Source organism: Lasioglossum baleicum, chromosome 12, assembly GCF_051020765.1.
Source record: "Lasioglossum baleicum chromosome 12, iyLasBale1, whole genome shotgun sequence".
Classification (NCBI taxonomy): Eukaryota; Metazoa; Arthropoda; class Insecta; order Hymenoptera; family Halictidae; genus Lasioglossum; species Lasioglossum baleicum.
The window spans coordinates 6,715,942-6,734,564 of record NC_134940.1 but is presented as its reverse complement, the minus strand read 5'-3'; the positions used below and the strand labels follow the sequence as shown (position 1 = coordinate 6,734,564).

At 37.5% G+C, this 18,623-nt stretch overlaps 1 protein-coding gene across 3 annotated transcripts in view; it reads left to right on the top strand.

The window, feature by feature from the left end:
- Nucleotides 1–18,542, top strand: part of Kkv (hyaluronan synthase-like protein kkv) — a 44,043-nt gene extending 25,501 nt beyond the window's left edge. Inside the window, exons 11-21 of one of the 3 annotated variants that reach the window (XM_076435180.1) lie at nucleotides 183–430; nucleotides 1,043–1,235; nucleotides 2,521–2,675; nucleotides 2,754–3,059; nucleotides 5,458–5,705; nucleotides 6,937–7,255; nucleotides 9,201–9,381; nucleotides 14,119–14,282; nucleotides 14,357–14,576; nucleotides 15,007–15,346; nucleotides 17,777–18,542. In XM_076435180.1, coding sequence (XP_076291295.1) covers nucleotides 183–430; nucleotides 1,043–1,235; nucleotides 2,521–2,675; nucleotides 2,754–3,059; nucleotides 5,458–5,705; nucleotides 6,937–7,255; nucleotides 9,201–9,381; nucleotides 14,119–14,282; nucleotides 14,357–14,576; nucleotides 15,007–15,326 — 2,354 coding nt within the window. In that variant the 3' untranslated portion in view covers nucleotides 15,327–15,346; nucleotides 17,777–18,542. The other 2 variants (XM_076435179.1, XM_076435181.1) reach the window with 2 other exon arrangements.
- The last annotated feature ends 81 nt before the right edge of the window (nucleotides 18,543–18,623 follow it).

Sequence of the window (18,623 nt, the reverse complement as noted above, 5' to 3'; positions counted from 1 at the left end):
ATCGCACAGGCGACCCCGGACAGCGATCGAGGATTTACTGTATTATCTGAAAATATTTAATCTATTAAGCTTGCCTCTGTTTAGAGCCCAGGTGAATTTTACTGTCTCGTGGTTTCGTTGCCGTCGGTACACTTTTGAAAACGGTGTCTCTTATTTTCTCTCGTTTTCTGCGCTTTCACAAGGTCCCATGGTATGGTATCAGATGTTTGAGTACGCGATTGGTCACTGGCTGCAAAAGGCAACCGAACACATGATCGGTTGCGTGCTCTGCAGTCCTGGCTGTTTCTCGCTCTTCAGAGGGAAAGCTTTGATGGATGATAACGTGATGAAAAAATATACCACCAGATCCGACGAGGCCAGGCACTACGTTCAGTACGATCAGGGAGAGGATCGATGGCTTTGTACGTTGCTCCTTCAACGAGGTTACAGGGTGCGTACTGTGAAAAACGTTATCGAGACCAATTTCACCGGGAAAGGGATATCGCCAGCGTTGACACACATCGTTTGATTCTCCCTAAAACCGATTCGAGGATTAACGAAAACCCTCTGGAAAATCTTTTACCCGCATTTCCAATCGGTTTACTCTGTATAAGCTAAGCTATAAAATACAAGCGTTTTACAGCTTATTCTAATAACTTTCTCTCTTTTCGACGAGTGGAAAGTTAACCGCAATTTTCTTTGTTACAAAACAATTTTGCGGCAAGTTCCTCTTACCCCATACAATGCAGAAATCCATTAGAATGAAAATAATCTGGTCAGTGACATCGAAACTGGAAAGATAAAATTGATCACAGTAATTAATTTTTTAGCTTTCTGCCATGCATTCTCTTCATCCTTTAATCCAACAGAATCAAAATCATCTAGTTAATGAATTCAGGAATTGTTTCTCTGCATACGGTAAATATTAATGATAACAGAGAGTAATCAAATAGTGTTAACAATAGATAGACTAAGTATATGTATAGACTAACAATGAATTCCGAAACGTAGTAGAGACGGAATGTAATATGTGATACGTATCGATTTTTTGATTGTTTCACAGGTAGAGTATTCAGCTGCCAGCGATGCTTACACACACGCACCCGAGGGATTCAATGAATTTTACAACCAACGTCGTCGATGGGTACCCTCCACCATAGCCAATATTATGGACCTTCTGATGGACGCTAAACGAACGATCAAAATCAACGACAACATATCTCTTCCCTACATCTCCTACCAGATTCTGCTCATGGGTCAGTCAAGTGTTCATTCAACCACCTAAATCTCAACGGATTACCCACTGAAAGCCTAACTTTAAATGGAACTTGCCACTATAACGTCACTGCGAATTAATTAAAGGCCATTCAATTTGTATTTTTCGAATACAGCAAGTCCTCGATTTACGCGGATTTTTCAAAGCGAATCAGAACATTAACTCGTAACTGTGAAATTCGTTTTTTGATTGTCGGAGGGGGAGCTTCAGAAGCGAAGTTGGTTTATTTGAATGTTCCTTTCAAATGAGTGCACACGAATATGTATGTACAGTGACTCCCACTAATATTCGGACACTCTTAAAAACACCGCAACTTTTTAAATATTGGACTATGCGATTTGAACTTTTTTGGAAAGCTAGAGCAATTAGTTTACTACAGGATGTGAAAAGAAATTTTTTCGAAAATTGCAATTCGTCGGAATTGTAGAGGAAATACTAAATGTTGCATTTTACAACTTTTTTATGCGGGCCTATATTGAAATTTTGAAAAAATATGTTTTGTAGATCTATGTGGGTTATATTCATTGTGAAAGTTTCATCGAAATCGGTTGATGCGGGGAAAAATGATAGTCATTGAAAGATCTAAGAATTCTTAGATTTACTGCCGTTATAGGCCGAAAATCGTGAAAAGCTGCAATTTTTACCATCTTTAAACGTTTGTAGCTCATTGCAACGTCGACCGATTTTGACGCAATTTTCAGGATATGTTTAACTGAAACAGATCTACAAAACGTATTTTTAAAATTTTCAATATAGACCCACATTTAGAGTTGTAAAATGCATCTTTTAGTATTTTCTCAACAATTCCGACCGATTGCAATTTTCGAAAAAATTTCCTTTCACATCCTGTAGTGAACCAATTGTAAGTGCTCTAGCTTCGGAAAAAAGTTTGGATCGTATAGTCTAATATTAAAAACATTATCGCTTGTTTTAGAGCGTCCGAATATTAATGGGAGTCACTGTATGTCGCGGAAAATGGTGAAAAAACCAAAATTCTTTAAAGATTAAAGATCGTTTCTAAGATTTTCAATGGCAAAAACAATTTTGGTATTTTTTTACCTTGTTTTTCAAGTTCAGGGTCAATTTTGCAGGGGGTTCCTTATGCCATTTTCGACTAAATCGGGGGTGTAATAATTTTGTGACACCCTGCATAAAGTAAATCGCGTTGGAACGAATTAACCGCGTAAGTCGAGGACTCACTGTACCAGAATCAAGTCAAATCAGAATTAGCATGATTCCAAGTGTTCCTTTGTTTGTTGTCGCAGGCGGCACCATTTTGGGACCGGGAACGATATTCCTTATGTTGGTGGGTGCGTTCGTGGCCGCCTTCAAGATCGACAACTGGACCAGCTTCTATTACAACATTATACCGATCCTTCTTTTCATGCTTATATGTTTTACGTGTAAGGCAAACATCCAGGTAAGTCGAACGACTTTTCGCAGCGATGACCGTCCGCATCTGTCGTGATGGTACCAGTATAACGTGATTGTCTTTCAGCTTCTGTGCGCGCAAATATTGTCGACAGGATACGCGATGATAATGATGGCCGTGATCGTCGGTACTGCTCTCCAGCTCGGAGAGGACGGTATCGGATCACCATCGGCCATATTCTTGATATCCCTATCCAGCTCCTTCTTTATAGCGGCTTGTTTGCATCCCCAAGAGTTCTGGTGTATCGTACCCGGAATTATTTACCTGCTCTCGATCCCCTCCATGTATCTACTTCTGATCCTTTATTCGATCATCAATTTGAACGTCGTCTCGTGGGGTACCCGCGAAGTCCAAGTGAAAAAGACGAAGAAGGTTCGTTACTCCTCTGAACTCCCCGAATTTCTCGCTTCGCTCTGCTACATTTATGGAAATTTCGACTAATCTCTTCGTTAACAGGAATTTAACACGCTTAAACAAACTTATGTGCTTTGTTCTATACTGCATTTTCTCGAATGCCTCATTCTGTTGGTGGAAATGTATTTTACAATGTTGAACTTGTTATAGATAGACAGCGGATTTTTATGCTTAATAAAAATGTTGTACCGGAAGTACGTGGAGTGAAATAGACATTTATTTTCTTCCTTAATATGTTTAATTGCCTGGAAATAATGTAACAGGATTTTTAAATTCATCTAAAGTTTTTACTGTTTTAACCCACACCTACACACTTTTGTAATAAATGCATAAAATCCGCCGTCTTTTTGTAAAATATGCTTTCAGAGCATTGAATAAATATATCAGCGTGTACCACCAGGGACAAATAAAATATGTTTTTAACGCATTAAATAAATATGTCTGAGTGCACCACCAGTGGCAAATAATCATCAAACATTTCCATGTAGGAGACAATTTGTCACTAATCAATAGACAACGGATCTTCATGCAAAATAAACTTTAATTGCCTGAATTGCAACAAACTCGAGTGAAATAGACATTTATTTTCTTCCTTAATATGTTAAATTGCCTGGAAGTAATGTAACAGGAATTTGGAATTCATCTAATGTTTTTACTGTTTTAATTCACACCTACACACTTTTGTAATAAATGCATAAAATCCGCCGTCTTTTTGTAAAACATGCTTTCAGCGCATTGAATAAATATAACAGCGTGTACCACCAGGGACAAATAAAATATGTTTTTAACGCATTAAATAAATATGTCTGAGTGCACCACCAGTGGCAAATAATCATCAAACATTTCCATGTAGGAGACAATTTGTCACTAATCAATAGACAACGGATTTTCATGCAAAATAAACTTTAATTGCCTGAATTGCAACAAACTCGAGTGAAATAGACATTTATTTTCTTCCTTAATATGTTAAATTGCCTGGAAGTAATGTAACAGGAATTTGGAATTCATCTAATGTTTTTACTGTTTTAATTCACACCTACTCATTTTTGTCATAAATGCATAAAATCCGCTGTATACTAATCAGGATCGTTATTAACACGGCAGATTTGTTATTGCGCTTTCTCGTTCGCATATGTATGTTCGTTCGTAACCCAGGCTTATGTGTTCACGGTTGTCCTAATTTGATGATGCAGGAATTTAATGATTGAAATGAAAAATGTAACTAACAATGTTGTAACACAGGTGGCTGTGGCAGCGCTATTCAGCGCGGTTTACGGTATGGTGATGATCGCCGTCTTTGTTGGGATCGCGATAAACATTATCGATGATGGCACAGCATTATCCCCGTCAGCTTTGTTTCTAATGATGATGATGGGACAACTGGTGATAGCCGCGTTGCTACACCCCGCGGAATTCTATTGCTTCCCACACATTTTCATATACATCATAACACTACCCTCGATGTACTTGCTGCTTATTATTTACTCAGTCGCTAATCTGAACGATATCACGTGGGGCACCAGGGAGGTGCAGACAAGGAAATCTAAGACGGTAATTAACTTGCACAAACTAACCAATAGACTGCGTATCTTTATGCACAATTTTTTGCATCCCAAAACCCATTTCTTCACTGAACGATTCTAACTCTTCGCACTCGGAGCCGTCTTAACTCGAAAATTAAACATTTCTTCCGACCTACAATAATTCCATTCTATATTTATTCAATGTTTAATAATGTAAACAATATTTTTAGTGGTGACTCTGAGCCTCCCTTTGCTGTCGGAGCTATTTTAACTCGAAAATTAAATTCCATTCTATACTATTTTTTTCATTTTATGAATATGAAATTGATATACAGTACCTCCTCCAATACTTAAATGTTTAGTAATTGATTAGATACCAAAATATTTAATAATGTAATCAATATTTTTAGTGGTGACTCTGAGCCTCCCTTTGCAGTCGGAGCTATTGTAACTCGAATATTAACTTCCATTCTATACTATTTTTTTCATTTTATGAATATGAAATTGATACAGTACCTCCTCCAATACTCAAATGTTTAGTAATTGATTAGATACCAAAATATTTAATAATGTAAACAATATTTTTGGTGGTGACCCAGAGTCTCCACTCGAGTGCTAAGGGTTAATAAACGCACAAAGTCCGTAGTCTATTAATTAACTAACCCCTCTCGTTCGCGAGTCTTTCTGTTTGCGGTGATTGTTAATTCACTTGACTTAACAATCCACTCTTAACAGCTTTCTAACAACAAGAGCTTTGCACTTGGGGATAGAAAGTACTGATACAATTAGTACAATTGAAACGTGCCTGATATTCTTCGTCGTTGAAACAATAGGAACTCGAGCAAGAGAAAAAGGAAGCCGAAGAGGCGAAGCGAAAGGCGAAACAGAAATCCTTGCTAGGATTCCTGCAAAATGGCGTTGGCGCGAACGACGACGAGGAAGGATCGATAGAGATCTCTTTGGCGGGCCTGTTTAAATGTATGTTTTGCACACACGGCCAAACTTCGAACGAGAAACAGCAGTTGGTCACCATTGCTGAATCGTTGGACCACCTGGGAAAACGTTTGGAAGTTATCGAGAGGTTAGTTTATTTTTCATGTTAACACTTTACCTACCGGAAGCCAATTAATAGAGTTTTCAATAATTGTGCTGTACCAAAAGAAAGCATAGAATTTTGTTTTACATTGTAATCTTAAATGAAACTATTAGATGACGTTATTGAGGGTGACTTGTTAGTTCACAATGAAAATTGCTGTTGCTATTGGAGGTTCCATTAAAAAGTGTTTAGCCATGTACCATAGATTTTTCAAAATTATGCAATAATCACCGGTCGGTAATGTGTTAATTCACTCCTATCGATTTTTTCCCCACTAGTTCCGGTTTATAATCATAGATTCAAGTAAATCTTTTACTTCATTAAAGAATATTCCCGCCCCCTCCGCAAGATAAAGTTCTTGCGGTTAAATCCGGTGGTATTTCTCGGATTAGACCATCTCGCTGATGACTCTATCAGCACGTTTCGGGCGAAATGTACGGTCGCGTACCTTCGTTCCTTCTTTTATCATTATGTCCGTCTCATCAACCACACTTTATCCGTGAAATGCGTGGCGTCGATTCAGTATAATGAACAGACTTAGTTACTGTACTATCTGGTCACGCTAAAGAATTTTTTCATACAGAAAAACATTTTTCTGAATTTTCATTTCGATCCACTACGTTCATTTATAAAATCCTTCTACTTTTTTGCATTTTCCCCTGCACTGTAAATAAATTCCGATCCACCGAATTCATTCATAAAATTCTCCACCTTTTTTTGCATTTTCTTGCACTACGAGTAAATTCATTTTTTTCTGAATTTTAATTTCGATCCAGAATTTTAATAAAATCCTCCAACCTTTTTGCATTTTCCTGCACTGTGAATAAATTCAGTTTTCTCTGAATTTTCTGAATTTTTATTTCGATCTAGAATTTTAATAAAATCCTCCAACCTTTTTGCATGTTCCTGCACTGTGAATAAATTCATTTTTTTTCTCTGAATTTTAATTTCGATCCACCGAATTCATTCATAAAATTCTCCAGCTTTTCTGCATCTTCTTGAACTGTGAATAAATTCACTCTTTCCTGAATTTTAATTCCGACCCAGCGTATTTATTCATAAAATCCTCCAACTTTTTTGCAGTGTGTTTGAACTGTGAGCGAACAGTTCTATCCATCGCTGGCTCGAGACTTTAGCAAATCGTAATTGGTTCTTTGTGGCGCAGAGGGTAAAATTAATTGAATGGGTCTCTCTAGAGGTTGTTTACTCTTTCCAGAGCCGTGGATCCGCATGGACATGCGAGTAGCCGGCGGCGAGCTTCTTCGGTTGGTTCGCGAACAGCAGCAGAAACTCTCGGTGCCATCGGTGAGGATCCTGCCGAAGATCGAGAATGCCAAAGCGATACTGAAACAGTGACTAGTCAGAATACGGATGGAAATCGAGAGGGTAGTAATTTCCTGAGCAGACCGTACTGGTTGAGCGACGAAGGATTGAAAAAAGGTGAAATCGATGTGCTATCGCTCCAGGAAGAACTATTCTGGAAGGATCTATTGGAAAAGTATCTGTACCCCATAGACGAGGACAAAGCAGAAAAGGTAAACTTCCTTCACTTTCTGAATGTGGCAGGCAATTTCCTCTGGGAAACTCTAAATCACTGATTTCCTATTTTTCAAACGTTTCGATCAAGCGCTGTCTCGTATTAGTATTTCCTTTGTTCGAATATTAATATTAATCATTTTGCTCAAACATTTTTTTACAATATTAGCATCTTTGCCTTTGTTACCCAGTTTTTTATTTAATATTTTCATTCAACGTTTTAATATAAATTCATTATTACGTGTTTAATAATCTAAATATTACTCTATAGGTACAATATCGTTCGAATGTTTGGAAGCAGTCAAACAAAGTTTTAGAAGATTAGTTAAAGATTAGTAACTATTCACAGTTACTCTTTATGTACCAATACATGAATCCAGATGCTTTCAAACGTTTGAATGATAGTATATATTTATCGTAAATTAATGCCAATCTTTTGAGGTTCTCCGAAATCCACTTTAATTTTTTTTTTTTAATGTTCAGTGATCACGGTCGATCGCTTCTTTTTAATTTGAGTGAGATAACTTCGACATTTTTCGAATACCGAATAATTTTTAGCAAATTATTGTTGCTTTAGGAACGTTAATCGATAGCGTTATAGGTTTTGCACTCCAAAAATTCACCCTATTGCAAATCAATTTCACCAATTCAGAATATTTAAAATGAGTCATTTTAAATTGATGAAAGTTGTTGAAATTGATTTGCAATAGGGTGAATTTTTGGATTGCAAAACCTGTAGAGAAATTTCGTGAAATTTGATTCTGAACGTATAAAATGGTAAGAAATTGGAATGCTAGAGAAAGTAACGAGATAAAATAATAATCGACCCATGCTGCTTGCATCAGGCCCGAATCGCCAAAGATCTAAAGGACCTCCGTGACCAGAGTGTGTTCGCGTTTTTTATGCTGAATGCCCTCTTCGTCCTGATCGTCTTTCTGCTGCAATTAAACAAAGACTTGTTACACGTGAAATGGCCATTCGGTATCAAGACGAACATCACCTATGACGGAAACACGCAGGAGGTAAAGACCGCTCCGTCCATCTCGCGTTTATCGTATTCCTTAAACAATTCACGTCTTACGTACACCTGTCGTCGAACAGCAAAACATTTCGAATGCTCGAAAACTCTTCAAGATGATTCATTAAATTTCCACTGAATACTTCTACTGGACTGCTGATGTTTCATACATTCGCAACATTTCAACTTGTAAGTAAATTCGGCCGAGAAATCAACTTTACTGACCCTAGAACTACAAAATGATGTTTTTCAATTTTTTCTTTCACGATTACTGGGATTATAAAAATTACTAGCTTGCGTATTAAACGATACAAACGAGGTCACAAACCTGAATAGCGTTTCAGCTCGGTGCGTGACGGATCAGACTGATTCGCGCGCGAAAAAATATTAGACCGCGGATCTTTACGCAAAATAAAAATGTTCTGCATTGATTGTGGGAAGCAGGTGTAAAATAAAAATAACTTTATTGCATTAAAGACAATATTACAATATTCATCAATTTTTCTAATCGTTTACTGTTTTATATTTCACCCAACCAAAATTTCTTCATAAATGCGTAAAAATCCGCAGTCTAAATATTACCTTTGCACTAGCTTAACAGTAACAGTTTATTGTAACATCCTGAAAAGAATGTTAAAATAAATACTGAAGAAAAAATCGCAAATACATCGGCAGTCCAACTGTGACTGTTCGAAGATCGTCTGATCTAAGATCGAGGATCCTCTGGGACGAGAGTTTCAGCATTCAGATAGTTTTGCAATCAGCCCGTTCTGTTCCCCGCGCACGAAAGATATAGATAAAGCAGAGCCGAATCTGATGATCTCGCGAGAGGTAACGTAAGGAGTTCAAGGATCGACGATCGAATGGACGGAGCGTATTTTTCTACATAAATCACTAACGTTTCTTCTTGCTTTGGCCCACAATAGGCTCGCATAGCTGCCGACCTGATCGAGCTGCGGAACAAGAGTGTGTTCGCGTTTTTTATGTTCAATGCGTTGTTCGTTCTGATCGTATTCTTGCTACAGCTGAACAAAGATCAGTTGCACGTTGTCTGGCCGCTCGGCGTCAAGACGAATATCACCTACATCGAGGAGACCTCGGAGGTACCTGGTTGTATTTCCAAAAGGGAATTGAGAAACAGAGATGCTGTCTCACTGATGCCTCGGGAGACTAACACCCCCGTGTGCTCCGCTACTCACGCCAGGACATCGATGCTTATTTCTGATATATCGTCCTGTTATCGGTTTTAACGATCGCTGATTAAAAGCGAACGATACCGTCGTCCGGCGAAATTGATGCTGATCCGCAAAGGATAAAGAACTTATCAGTAGACAGCGGATTTGATGCGTTCGCGACAAAAATGAGTAGATGTAATTTAGAACAGGGTTATCAAATTTGACAGAATTTAATACGATTTTTATTTATTCCAAACCTGCGAAAGGCTATCACCACTGAAAATAAGATTTCATTCAATTCCACTTTCTTCAAATTTGCCTTCGATAGAATTTGCTACGATTTTTATTCATTCCAGACCTATCAAGGCTACCGCCACTGAAAATAAGATTTTGCTTGACTTCACTTTCTTAAAACTTGCCTACAAAAATTCGATAGAATTCGCTACGATTTTTATTCATTGCAGATCTACAAAAGCTACTACCACTGAATATGATTTTATTTAATTCCACTTTCTTCAAATTTGCCTGCAAAAATTTGATAGAAGTTGCTGCGATTTTTATTTATTTCAGACTTGCGAAGGCTACTAGCACTGAAAATAAGATTCCATTCGATATATTCCACTTTCTTAAAATTCCTCTACAAAAATTGCAAATTCCATAAACATCCACAGTCTAGTAATAACATTAGAAGAATTTGGAAATACTTTTATATCATTTTGAACGTATTGAACATATTAAGGATGTTCTGGAGGTATATAAAAACGCAACAAAATTTTTGAAAATTTGACAAGATATAATTCTTACTAAATTAATGCAATTACCAAAGTTTGGGTTCGATTTATAGCAACATAAAGTTTGCACATTTTAACACGTCTTCTTGTGGAGAACTCATAAAATTCCACTTCAAAAAACGCAACTAGAAACTCCAGTTTTTTTTATACATAGTAAAAATTATGTAATTAATTATGTTCAAAATTTATTAGGATTCGCTAAACAGTTACAGAGCACAAAATTATAAACTGTTACAAAACGTCAAATTTATCGTGTTGTCCTTCTCACTAGCATGGAAACGCGACAACTGTGTAGACCACTGAATATAACAATCAGAGGGTACAATTATTCGCAAAAGTCACTTACAATATTTTATAATATGAAGACAATTTGATTAAAAAATAAATATAACATTAAATTCACTAATTAAACGAAAACTTTTTAAATTAATCTATTATTTTAATGCAAAATATACTCATGAATGCCTTTCATTGCCAATATATTGATGGATTTCGAATTTCTTGTACTTTCGTCTCCCATTGTACCTCCAGAACATCCTTAAGAAAAAAAAGAATTTTCTACTCCGCTCCAGTTTGTCGCGATTCAGGTAGGAAATTTTTATTTTGCATCGAGATCCGTTGTCTGCTTATCTACGGCTCAGAATTCGCGACGGTCCCAGTCAACTGTAAATTCACACATCCAGTACATTCATACTAGTTTAGTCGAAGCTGCGACATTGATGCAGTGCTTCAACGAGAGCACCGAAGCATCTCCATTATCTTCGGCTTTATTCTCCACACTCCGTTTCACAGAGATCGATGTTGTTCTCAGTAGATTCCTTCTGGATAAAATTATTTCCGATGAAAAATCAATGTTAATAAACCTGGAAAAATGATTGAGTTGAGCAATCACGGTGAGCAACGGAGCACATCGGAATATGGTACCCGGTGATAATCCTGCACTTGTTGGGACATGTCTGTGTTTTGTCAATAATGTGGATTATCGGCACGTGGCGAATTACCATTAACATGTTTGCACAGGTATTCCCGGAGCGGAATCGAGCACGGGATGGAACCGAGAATCTGGCTAGATACTAGTTAGCTAAGTCACAAATAACATCGTCGCCTTTCTAATATTAATCCTGGATAACTATAATATGGCAATCCATAAATTCAAAATGTTCTACCATCACTGAAGCAAACTAGAGCAAAATAGAAATTAAAGGAATGGTATAAAAACATTTTTGAAAAATGTTCTTGTAAATGAACAGTCCCAGACGACAGTTATCCAGGGTTAAGATTCCTGTGCCCTCATCCTCCATCTTTTTGTCCTCAGAATGTCGATAGTCTTAATGTGATTACTCATATAGGATCTTTTGTCGACTAACAATAACCAGAGCAAGTCCAGAGAACAAGCACAAATCCAGATATTAAAACGGTTTGCCGTGTTTCAGTTTTTCCTGTTCAAAATTGATTTACTTCTCCATCGAAACGCATGCCTCTGTATTGTTCTCAATTTCAATAAAATTCCGAACGATCGTGGAATGCGTGGTAGCTTGTTTAAAAAATGAAACGTGTTACGCGAATTTCGGGAACAATTTTTTACTGTGAAAAAACATGGTAGTAACATCTGGATTACATCGTGTAGCGGGTCGAGAGCCGGGCTCGTTGTTAATTTAATTAAAATGGAACGATAGGAATTAGAAGGGTGCTTCATGCTAACAAACATTGTCAATTCTAATAGTCACTCGTGCGTTCTAGTGCGAGATCAATTCAACAACAAATTAAAGCTAGCCAGAGCTGTTCTGAGAAGTATCCATTTATCAAAGTTAACTTCAGAAAATTAGTGAAAGCTTTTTCGTGTATATTCATTCGTAGAATCCCATTCATATACATTTATTTAGAACATTTAGATCTAGTTAGAGAATTCGTAGAATTCTGTATGAATATTTCGTTTGATGCTGCCTATCCGCACGACTAAAAATTATTTCAGAAATTGATGAAAATGATGAGTGTGTGTGTGTGTTGTGTGTGTAATTGTTAGACTTCGGGCTTTATGCATTTCCGATGAAAATATTAAACCAATAAATTAAACTTTTCTTGATTTTTATCGAACTTCTGTTTCTGACAAATGATTCGAACAATTTTGATTTTGCATAAAGATCCACAGTCTAGAAGTCGTTCAAATGTACATCTTTACATTGGGTTGTAACATAAATATGTTCAACAATAATATTCAAGTATACACGACCCGATATAAACGATCATATTCATACTTAATAATATTATAAAAAGCAAACGTGAAACAATGATCCAGTGTATTACACGTGTTCTTGTATTTTAGAAATTTCTTGACGAACGCCGAGAAACATTTACAGAATTATAAAACTTTATTTAGGTGCTTATTCTCTCGATTTCTATGTATATTGTCCGGCTGTCTCTCGTGGCCCGGCAGCTTCGACGCGTGCATATTGAAAATTTTCATCTTGTCTTTTTTCCCGTGAAGCGCCGGTAGCACGTGCACAGTTTACGGGTCACGAAACAGACAAAAGCAAAAGACATCACGAAACCCTGTCCCGTTCTCCGCTCACCTGCCTGAATACGAAGGAGGGAGAATCGTCACAAAGGTTTCCGTTTCACATACTTATGTGTCTAATTCCGATAATGCACTGCTAGGTATGACAGCAGAGGAGCACCACTAACGAGTTACTGTCGATGTAACTAAACGGTGGCTTACCCGATTCTACGTGTTTCAGGCGATTGTGTTACCAATTATGTCCTGCTCATACGAACGATCAATTTAAACTAGAAAATCACATGAAAAACGTTTTATAATCAATGCAGACAATATTCCTAACTTGCAATTCAAGAAATGACAACTTACACAATTCACAGTGCAAGTATGTTCGTATGAACAGGATAGGCTGTTTGTTTCATTGCTGTCCGTCTCGATAAATACGTATCATTAATCAGAAAAATGTCAGAAACACGCTGACAAAAGTTTCACGAAAAGATCGCGAAAGAAAACATTTTTTGAACGGTGTCTGTACTGTAAAAGAAATAAAGGCTGCTCTCTATACTTTACCGGACGCAAAATTTGCGCCTTTCTCCTATAAAATTATGATGTATTTGGTATCTAATCCAGTAGATTTGTACCCGGGGCGGCTGCAGATCGAAGTTTCGATTCTGTAGGATCAATGGTTCAGGAGCTATGCTTGTTTAAAGTTGAGCAATGTGCAGTGTTTTTGACCGCGCCGCTTACCGAGTTGGTTGTGATTAGGTCGGGATGAGGGGAGGGGACAAGGACCGGTGGTTTTTCTCGGTAAGCGGCTCGCGGTCGTCACTACGAAGTAATATGGCGGTGCCCTAACGTGTCAAAAACACTGCAGATTGCTCAACTTTAAGCAGGCATAACTCCTGAACCATTGATCCTACAGGATCGAAACTTCGACCTGCAGCCGCCCCGGGTACAAATCTACTGGATTAGATACCAAATACATCATAATTTTATAGGAGAAAGGCGCAAATTTTGAGTCCGGTAAAGTAAAGTTTACCCGAAATAAATGTTTCTGTGTGCTTAAGGCAGACAAAATTCTTTGTAATTCGAGAAATGACAACTTTCACCATAGTGTGTTTCTTTCATTGCTCTCTGTCTCGATAGATACGTTCATCTTAATCGGAAAAATGTGAGACAAATTTTTTGGAACGTAGTATTCGTTTGACTGATTATTGAGCGACGATTATGGAGGCGACGAAACAGCAATGACGCACGCAGCGACGAATAACCCACGAGGCGAAAAGTTTTATGTGTTTCTCTGTCTTCTTCTCTGTTTACTTGCTAAGTTCGACGCGACCCATCCGTCACTGTCCGCTAACAATGGACTCCATTTCGCAGGTACACATCACGAAGGAATACCTACAGCTCGAGCCGATCGGTTTGGTATTCGTATTCTTCTTCGCGTTGATATTGGTTATTCAATTCACCGCGATGTTGTTCCATCGATTTGGCACGTTCGCCCATATTTTGGCCAGCACCAGTCTGGATTGGTACTGCTGTAAGAAGGTACGTGTGCTGTCGACAGCTTGATTCCCTTGTATGTATAGTTGCTAACTGATTATCCAACTTGGCCGTGTTAGACCAAGGATTTGTCGGACGGGGCGTTACTGCCGAAAGATGCCGTGGAAATAGTCAGGGATCTGCAGAGATTAGACGGAATGGAGGGCGATTACGAGGAAGGCAGCGGCAGCGGTCCTGGCAGGAGGAAGACCATAAGAAACCTTGAAAAGAGCAGACGAAAAACCCAGGCAATCAATACGCTCGATGTCGCCTTCAGACAACGATTCTTCGAAAAGAACGGTCAGCAAGAAGTTCAATCTCCATTTTTTTTCGTGCCGGAGTTAATTAGTCACTGTTTCGAATCTGCGCAGAGAGACTTCAGATGTTCGCACATTTATACAGTGGGTGTACAAAGTATTCGTACAGCTTTCGAACAATACGAAGATGTTCAACGAAGATTTGTACGAAGATTTGTACGAAGATTTTCAAAATAATTATTCACACATTAGCTAGTAAACTAATCCTTCTAACGTCTCAAAAATAAACTCGAGCTGGTGGGTCGAATTTTGAAAAAGTTATTCATTTTTAAAATGTGTACGAACACTTTGTACGCCCACTGTATAAATTTCGAAAGAGGTTATTAAAGTCGAGCTTCAAGTGCAAGTCTGGGTTATAAACTATCACTGTAAGGATTAATAATGTAGTTTCTTTTTCTAATTTTATTGATCAGGTCTGCCGAGGAACATGTCGACGAGACGTTCCGCGAAGGCTTTCAAGGCTTTCGAGGGCCGCAGGAACAGCATAATGGCGATGAGACGAAAATCACAGATGCAAACTCTGGGAGCGAACAACGTTTACGGAGTTGCTGGGAATCTTTTGGGAATCCAAGGTCGCCCATCAAGAAGCAGCCAGATTTCTGTGAAGGATGTGTTCGAGGGTCATCCGGGCCACACGAACTCCGCCTACGAACCAGACGAGAATATCGGGAACAGTCTCAGACTTCAAAATTTAGGTCAAAGTACGTGGAGGGAGGCTAACACCAACATATGATACGGAACTGTTACATGAACGTGAGTGCATCGAGAAATCTCAGATATCTTTAAATTTTCACGAAATAAATATAAGTATGTGTATTTCAATTTAATCCTCAGCCGTGCCTCGTATCGATTTGACACAGTATGCCCGAAATAAGTTATACTGTTCTGTTATCTATAGTTAGGAGCAAAACTGATTATACACACTTTAAATCAGAATAACTTTTTTATGAATGGACCAAACGACTTCAATTTTTCTGTAAGGCTAGACGGATTAGTTTAGTAAATGACATCTAAAAAATATGTTGAAAAAATACATTTGGTCGGAATTGTGAAAAACAATAGTAAAAATTGATTTTTACGACTTTCTTAGCTGGGCCAATAACGAAAATTTGAAAGATGCGTTTTGTCAACTCGTACAAATTATAATACGCTCCGCAAAATTTCATCGAGTTGATTTCAAAAATTGCAATTTTTCCAGATTTTCGCCATTTTTTACCACTTCGGATCGTTTATAACTCGTGAACCAATTAACCAATTTCGATGAAATTTTTCGGAGCGTATATAATTTATACGAATTGACCAAACGCATCTTTCAAATTTTCGTTATCGGTCCAACTAAAAATGTCGTAAAAATCAATTTTTACTATTGTTTTTCACAATTCCGACCAAATGCATTTTTTCAACATATTTTTTAGATGTCATTTACTGAACTGATTCTTCTAACCTTACAGAGAAATTGAAGCGGTTTGGTCCATTCACAAAAAAGTTATTCTGATTTAAAGCGTGTGTGATCAGTTTTGCTCCTAATTGTATAGGTAAATTTGCCCGAAGCTTCGTGACTTTTATTCTTTTACAGTGGAACACAATCGAAAAAGTATTTATATATTATCAATTACCTATTTTATCGATCTTTTATTACCGTGTCGAGATTTGACAATGAGGGGCAGTTAACCCTTTGCAGTCGGAGATATTTTAACTCGACGATTAAACATTTCTTCTGATGTAGAATAATTTCTTCTTTTTTTTTTTTGCTTATTTTACGTCGCTTTTGTGAACTCCTTCCGGAATTATTTCGCGACGGGACCTACAGTTTTTATAAGGTGGGTTCCGAACCACCTTGGGCACCACAGTGTCGAATAATTTCATTGTATATGATTTTTTTTTTCATTTTATGGATATGAAATTGACGTAACTGATTAGATACCAACGTGTTTAATAATCTAAACTGTATTTTGAATAATGGTACAACAATTTTAAACAGAGTGCACAAAATTGAAAAGAGAATTTGATCATTTATCTATGTGTAGAATTCTTGACAAGCATTAAGTTATCAGTGGACTGCAGATTTTTATAATGTTGCTACTGTTTGCCATCGGTGGAAACGTATTTTGTAAAAATGAGACCCGGTAACTATCAAGCGAATGGAAGGGTTAATGCATTTCGCGTGTTGCATTATTCGTGGAAAGGGATCGTTTATTGTTGCAATAGCTCACCGATCTCGAACCGTTAGAAAATTTCCACTTTTAAATCCCGTCGGAGGAACTTCCTGGTAGTGCTCGCGTAAGTATAGTAAAATGGACACGGAAGTGGCAAGTGGTTTGGCGTATCAGGGAAAAATGGTCTGGGAGCGATGAAGCGGAATGTACACTGATTTGTATACATCAGTTTGGTGAATGGCTCTGCTTCACCGCGGCGTAAGCCACGCTACACATCATTTTGCTTCTATTCGGGCCATTCAGCGCCCGGAATTTTAAATCGGTGCACAATGCGTTGTTGCTGCAATACAAATGGAGTAACAAATCCACTCTGTTCCTGATGTTTTATTACGGAACGCTCGAAACACGAAGTCTCCCCGAAAAAACACAAATCGCCATAAAAATGAACGAATAAAACACTTGTACTAGTAAACATTATCTTGTCTTTTCCATAATAAAAATATGCACATTGTTTTTATTAATTTCTTCTTCTCTATTCTACGTACCATTGCCGGTCAAATGACCGGTCTTACATTTTTAATTTTATAATTATTGAAATTATGACGTTGCCTATATGGGAAATGATTCGATAAATTTCTTTATCCAAGCGCATATTGCAATAAGAATTGCACGAAATCTAAATAAATAGAGCCTTGTAATTTTTATCAGCTAAAACATTTTAATCGTCTATAAATAACACTCTTGGTTTTAATATTTGAATAGAATAATTTGCTGTACCTGCAGTACCATTATTCAAAATATTGAGTACATTATTAAATATGTCGGTATCTGATCAATTAAAAATATTTAAGTGTTGTACGAGGTATTATATCAATTTTATATTCATACAAAGAAACAAATTAAAGAAGAAACGTTTAATTTTCGCGTTAAAGTAGCTCCGACCACAAAGGGTTAACTAATGATATTTCCAACGAAATATTAATTGTTTAAACTGCATTAACATCACAAAATCTGTTGACTGTTTCAGTTGGAGCGTGAGCTTCAGGCATCTGTATCCTGCTGCGGGAAAATCGAAGGGAGAGAGTGGATCACGGCAATACTATACTTGGTTGCGCTGAGGATAATATAATCGAGAGATTCTATCTATACGTCAGCGCCTCCTATAGCAATAATCTATTAGTTTCATAACGAGTATGACGTAAGAATGTCTAGAACAGAATGAAAAAGACTGCCCTTGTGTAGAATAATTTATGATTGAATGAGTGTTAAACAGGACTGTCTCTAAACACTTATTAACCCTTTAAACCAACGAAAAATGTCCTAAAACAAAAATAAGAATATAAATAAATAAGGAGCACAGTTTCGAGATGCTTATAGACAGTCCTGGGTAGGATTTCTTTTTTACTCGTGAAGACTAGATATTTAAGAGTAAATGAACTGACCGGTGAATAAGTAAATATTTTTCGTAGGACAACTGTGTCGTATGAGAGTCCACGGTTCAATAAGATAACTATCGTAGGCGATAATTTAACGTAATTTACCGTATTTCTTTTTTGTTAACTTGTATCGTATTAGCGAGAGGACACGCTATCACTTGTACGTGACAGTTATCACAGCGACGACGCTTACATTCCTTCTTTTTGCTCCCCTAAACGTGATACCGCTGTTAGATTGTTTAATCGACAGACCTCTTTTTGTACATATCGCGCGCGCGCGTACGTGTAAAGCGAGCTATGGATAAAGAAAAATTCCGTTGATCGTAAAATGGAATAAAGGTCGAGCGATCAACCACACCTCGCAAGTGATATTCATTTATTTGTATCCTTTATCCCACGGTTGTCCGTTCAAGTTGAACGACAGCTGGCAATCAGCAC